Genomic DNA, 6,560 nt, shown 5'->3' on the forward strand with positions numbered 1-6,560 from the left:
TACGAAGGGGAGGGACAGAATAAGGAAGTAGTTTCATAACGCATGATTACACCACTCTGCAAGAGAGCTCAGTGTTGTAGCTTTATCAGCTGCAGGCCCCAGATAGTTTTGTGTCCAAATTTAGTCCTTCATGTCGGATGATCATCTCAAAAAAGACAATATTCAACATTGGCACGATAACTCACTGTTCTTGCCATTTGATCGCGCCGTGATATTCATTTATAAATGCTTAAAATATTGTCTCAACTGAAATCTGAATAGGTTCAGAATAACTTTGATAAGCTGATAAATACTTTTTTATTAACACAAACTCTTTCACAAAACACAACAAGACACAACACGGCTATATCATTGAACACTGTACCAGTCTGACATATTTACAACATAAATATTTCAAGGTGCAAAAACATATTGAATGAAAACAACTATGAATAAGCAACAAAACAGCCTTCATGTTGTGATGGCTGAGCATGTCTAGCTTATTCAGATTTAAGCTAAATGTGCCAAGGCTCACACGTGATTCGTATGTGAGCCAATCAAACCATGACAAGTCGTTATAAATAAGACACAAAAGTGTTGCTTTTTCAACCTTTAACATGGACAACTCAACCCCAAATCATGGTCCCCAAACTAAACAGAGTGATAGTCGCTGTCTACAATTACTGACAGGAACCGGTCAGCGGCCAGAAAGGGAAGAAAAGGTGTTTGGCTCCTCTGAACATTATCAATCAAACCAGGATCTGTTGGGCCTGAGGGGTTTTGGGGGATCTTTGTTAATAACGTGTCCTTCTGCCATTCCAAACGTTCCTCAGGACGATGACATGTTGGCTCCAAATGCCAAATATCAAGCTGCCCCACGAAATTCTGAAATGGTTGGTAGCCATCATCTACTAAAAGCTCACTCTGTGACTCTGCAGGTGCAGAACTGTTGCAAGCATTTGTGTCCATTATGACTGCCCCGTCATTGATGCTGTTCAGTTTTGTTGCACCGCTGGCCATTTCATCGACAATCCCACACCCAGTCCCATCTCCAGACTCAAGGTCAGGGGACATGGATGTGTTGGTACCACTTGACAAGGAAGAAAAGGTGGAATCTTCTGAAAACGCCTCAGATTCTGCGTTGCATGGCTGATAGGACATGTCTATTTCCACAAAAGATGAAACCCCTGATGGGAAAAGAAAATCTTGGTGTGCAGGAACGGGTAGAACAGTTGCCTGTTGGTGACGATCGTCCAGCACATCTTTCTCATTAGGACAGTACGCAGAGTCACAAAGCACTTCAGTCTGCATGTGAAGCTCAGGACTGTATTCCTCATTCTGATTTGGAAGAAGAAGGGAATACGTTTTATTTATAAGGCCTGGCAATCCATAACTCATTTCATTAGTTGGGGCACCGCATGGATCACTGAGAGTGGATAATAAACCACCGTTGTCATCTCTTTCTTTCACTGCAGGCGTCAGCTGTGATAAAGGGTTGATATTAGGGAATAGTTTACAAAGGGCATTTTGAACACTGGCTATAATGTTTGTTTGTTCTGTGTTCGCATAACAGACACCCGAGGATCCTGTGCTGATGACGCTGCTTTGTAGAAGACTTCCACCACTCGAGTCCAACGCTGACATCTTTGACCTATTTACAAAAAGAAACAGTTGTTAAAAATGGCTAGGTGTCGCCATGCATACTTTTACATTGCTGATGCATTAATGCAGGAAGCCTGACCATTGCTTGCTGTCATCTGTAACAATGGGGTCGACAGAGATAGAGGAGATTAGGGGCGGAACGGGCCTCAAGACCTGAAAAAGAACATAAAATAAATCAGTTACTTGGTGAGAGGTGAAAATACTTTGGATACTGGTCATATAATTTATATTGCTTTAATCCTTAAGGTCCAATTGGGTTTGATGACCTCCAGTGCAGTTTCTCAAAGAAACCAAACAAACTCTGCATCATTAGTTGAGTCTTTAGTTTTTATTAAATCCCTACTGTTTTTAGTGTGAGCATGCAGCATTATTTAGATGAAAAAATAAATAAATACTCCGATCTAAAAATAAGTATCAAATAAGGTTTGGGACAGTTCTTTACCCAAAGTGGATGTTAACTATTGTGGTGAAATACAATCAGATGTAATATGAACCGTACTGGGTTTATAATGATTAAAGACCATAGAGGTGATCGTTTATGTTATCGTAGCGAAAGAACTGAACAGTAACTTACACATCACTTTACAGTTTTAACAAATACACTAATTATGATTTCACTTTAAGTTTAGTGAAAATGTATGATCATGCTGCACACAACAATTAATTACAAAACGAATTGTTATTTTCGTTCGGTGTCATGATGACCTGAAAGCCCTGCAGGCACTGACACATAAAACCTCCCTCTCGTGTGATCATGCAGTGAATATTTCATAACTGGATGGTTTGATATTTCTTCAGAATCTCGCTTATAATGCGTCAGTGTCTTCTCACCTCCTGCTCAGTTGAATGCATGACGACAAGTTTTGGATTTGGATATTTGGTGACTGTGTCCCACCACTTGCTTTTCAACCTGAAATCAATGTCCACATAAATCAACAAAACAGCATGTACATGCCATGAAGATGGATGCGTCAGACTTTTCGCATGACTTACTTATCAAAGCAGACATATATAGTACCGCTGAGGATGACGGCAGCGACGCTGAGACTAATGATGATTGCCGGAAGCAGTGAGTCAGACGAGGCCGCTAATAAAAATCATATATGAAATAACAAGTGTGTATGTTAACATCAGTACAAATGACGGATGTGCAGTTTAAAGCTGTTACGGGATACTGGAAAGAGAACGTCATGGTGAATGCGGATATAATTAACGTTCCCAAATCATAGAAGAAATAAAGAACAGTAAACAGAATAAAGAAAGGGTTTCTTGCCACTGTTGAATGAAATCGGCTCGAGCATGTACATTTAAAAATGAAAATCAATATAACATTTCCAAAAAGTATTCAGAAGAAATATACACTTATCTAACTCTAGTCCTTTGTTATAACATAACATAACATAATATAAATACAAATACATATAAAATAAAAATATATAAATACACGGAGGGAAAAACATAACTTTCCACCCCAACTTTTGTTGGCGAAGGTAACTAAATAAAAGAAAACACTCACGGGTTTTGAATTTAAACTCATTGCTGCTGTCACTCATCTGGCCACTCCAGTTTGTGATGCTTCTCACGCTCACCATGTACGTCATACTGGACTTCAGGTTTCGGCCAAGTATCTTGTAGTAACCCAATTCAGAAACTGTGGCTTGTGGGACAGGTACCTGCTCCTGGTTTGAAGAAGTCAAACTTATAATTGCTCAGCCAACAGAATCACACGTCTGATGCGAATGAATTACCTTTTTCATGTCTAATGTATTGTAGTAAGTCACTTCTGCAGTCAAGCTTTGCTTGGCCATTCCTTCCATGTTCGAGTCCCAAAGGACTTCAAAATTTCCATTGGATTCTTTTACTGAGATGACTGTTGGAGTTTTGGGTTTCACTGTGCCGAAAAGGAAAAAGGAACGTTTCCATTAAATGTATTTCTGTTCCATTAAGTCAAACTTTAGAAGCCGCCGAGTTTGTTCAAGCAATAGTCTAACAAATAATCGACATACTGCTCTCTTTGATGTCAAACGTTTTGGACTCCATGCTTCTGCCTTTCCTCCAGACTGTGGCTGTATGAGTGTTGCCCAAGGTGAGAAGCATTTCCACAGAGCAACAACAACGCCCGACGTTACATTGCTGTATACTGCAGTTCTTCTCACTGTGGGTGGAGAAAAGAACAAGAATACAACCTTGTGGATATATTACACATCTACATGGAATTCTGGGCTTGTTTTCAGAGGCACAGCAGACGTTACACGGGTAGAAAGTGAAAGTGCTGGTTCGAGCGTGTCGTTATCCAGAACATTTTGAAGAATAAAGTCACTCACTCAAACCAGCGGTCGTTCCGGACAATCAGCTGGAATCCAGAGCAGTTCTGTCGGTCCACGTGACAGCTTATCCTGCTGCTGAAATCGTTGGTACAGCTCAGATTGAGACCTGTGGTCTCATGAAACCCTGCTTCAAAAAAACAAGCAAAACTACTATCAGAACGATATATCACGATGAAAGCTTGCCTCTTTGCACAGAGCCGAGTGTTGGAAGTCTTTTACTCACCGGGAAGAGCGGCCACGGCCACTATGTGCGCTACAATCAGCGCGATCCTGAAGTTACCTCCCCTGGAAGAAAAAAAAGAAAAAGGGGAAATGTTTTCTCTTTTTGGCCTCAAATTTGACAGATTTGAATTTACAGAAGGGAAGAAAAAAAAACACAATCCACACCGTCGTTTGTTACCTTTGTTCGCCCGTGATTCTACGAGTTAATCCCATCCCGCTCCGCGTAAACAACAGTGCGTCTGCTCCGTGTGTGTGAGAGCGCTGCGCCGCTCGAGGCTTCCTCATAGACTCAGTGTTCGCAGGAAACGTTACGCCATCAATTCACTGGAACTAAGAGAGCGGGGAAAAACAAACAAACAAACAAAAAAAAACCCTCAAACGACTCCCATTTCCTGACAGTCTGCAACAACGTATTCCCAGCTAAACACCGCCAAATAAGTCGATCAGCTCTTCAAAAGTATTTAATATATCGATAAGTTGGTCAGTTATTTAAGTTTAACTTGAAATATCACATTTATGTCGTCACATTTCAACCATTTGTCAAGCACCAACTTGTTGCACTGCTACCATTTACATGTTTTCTTTAACTCTCATGACTGGACGTGCATGGACATATCGACTTGGTTTGAACATTATGTCATTAAAAGCTACCTGAAAAAGATTTATGGACCTTTAAAGATTTGGGAATTTGAAAAGACACGAGACAAAAACACAAATATACGGTTTGACTCTATATCTGTTTTGAAAAATCACACACACACATCAGATGTGTTTTTCTTTAAAAGGAAAAACGTTTGTCAAACTATTGTTGCTCCACCCTTTACTTCTTTGAATGATACTTTAACACATCACAAGTAAGCTAAACTGGATATTGGAATAAAAACGGACTACCTTGATCGTGTTTGCACTGTGATCAAGCTTGTGTCCTATAGTTTATACTGAAACGAACAGCTGCAGGGTTTGGGTTTATGCCTTAAAAAAAATCATTATAATTTTCTAAAAAACTACAATAGCAGCACCTATTCTTTAACTTTCGAATTATGTATTTTGTAGACGTCACGGCCTTACCATATTGTATCATCTTATTATGTTAAAGAGGCGGGAAAAGATATTTATTTATTTATGTGTCGCAAAATAAGAACAATACTACAGACTGTCTGTCAGTCTGTCTGTCTGTCTGTCTGTCTGATGAAAAGTCCCGGATGTACAAGGGTCTCAGATCTCAGGAGCGGCTCAGCAGATGAAAATGTCTAGTGTTTCGTCTGAAAATCTCCAATCCGTACGAAAGGTTTGGATCGCTCTGAGACGACTTGACAAAAACGGTTTGTTGGCTTCTCCAAGTTTTCTTCTTCTTTTTTTCTTGTTCTTTGTTCTAGGATCAAATGCAAATTCGATGTGCGTAGCCAATGGACGCTTTGTGCGTCTGCGTCCATGGTGACTGAGATTATTAACCCACCGAGGTCTGTGAATGGAGAGAGGATGCTCTCTTATGTTCTGTATGACAGTTAAACCACATTATTGAGGCAGGTACTAACTCTGAGCTTCATGAAGAGATCAGGTATGATGACCCTGGTGTGTACTGTTTTCCCTCAAAAGAGGACGACAGCAGGTGCGTTTGACCATTAAGTGCATTCAGCACTTATTCAAGACACTTTCAGGTTTGATCAAATGACTCCAAGACGGAAGGAAATTTAAGTGTGGGGCTGCTGTACTACAACAACCACAAAAACTTACTTATGGTGCTATAAATTGCCATCAAATATTCAAAAGGGGTTTTTACAACAATCCTACAGAGCTGCAGACGTGAATATTTATATCTGAATCCAGATATGAACTTGTCTAAAACATGGAAATCAACATTTTCTACCCAGGGATGCTGTTATTAGGTGATTTTATTTTAAATATCACAATTTATATAAAGGTCTTTGGATTTTTTTAACCACACCCTATGAGTACAGCTGTCCTATAATAACACAAGTTATTTGTTCTGAATTCATCCTCGATGAATTGTGATGTGTTTAGTATCTGGTCTGTAAATTGACAGGCTGCTTTGTGGTTCTCGTATTTTCTAATTCAAATCATGAATCAAGTGCACCATCTGAAAGTGAGAAACACTGTCCTATGGAAACGGCCAAAGCACAACACTTTGTAATCATGACAAACAACAGTATTCTGATATTTTCACAATATCTATAAATCAAATACATTAAAGAGACACCTCGATTGTGATGCAAAATTATCTAGTCCTATATCCTGGGACCAATTATTTGAGTTGTAGGCAGGGGGATGGAATACAGAAGCTACTTGTATTGGTAACTGGATTTATGGGAGGACGAGTTTCTCCAACTCCCTCCTTACACACATACTTTA

At 39.8% G+C, this 6,560-nt stretch overlaps 1 protein-coding gene across 3 annotated transcripts; it reads right to left on the bottom strand.

Annotated features, from left to right (window-relative positions):
• Positions 1–305: 305 nt before the first annotated feature.
• Positions 306–4,496, bottom strand: LOC308129873 (uncharacterized protein). Of its 3 annotated transcripts, none has more exons than XM_080495985.1 (10): positions 4,369–4,496; positions 4,192–4,253; positions 3,966–4,092; positions 3,648–3,796; positions 3,390–3,532; positions 3,158–3,320; positions 2,635–2,728; positions 2,473–2,551; positions 1,721–1,794; positions 306–1,630 (listed from the first exon to the last, which is right to left on the bottom strand). In XM_080495985.1, the coding sequence occupies exons 1-10, from the start codon at positions 4,473–4,475 to the stop codon at positions 631–633; spliced, it is 1,998 nt and encodes a 665-aa protein (XP_080352111.1). In that variant the 5' UTR covers positions 4,476–4,496; the 3' UTR covers positions 306–630. The 3 variants fall into 3 exon arrangements, with proteins under 3 accessions (XP_080352111.1, XP_080352112.1, XP_080352110.1); XM_080495986.1 differs by having other exon boundaries at positions 3,158–3,314; positions 3,966–4,095; XM_080495984.1 differs by having other exon boundaries at positions 3,966–4,095.
• Between the last annotated feature and the right edge of the window lie 2,064 nt (positions 4,497–6,560).

This window comes from Blennius ocellaris, assembly GCF_963422515.1.
Source record: "Blennius ocellaris genome assembly, chromosome: 1".
In the NCBI taxonomy this organism is placed as follows: Eukaryota; Metazoa; Chordata; class Actinopteri; order Blenniiformes; family Blenniidae; genus Blennius; species Blennius ocellaris.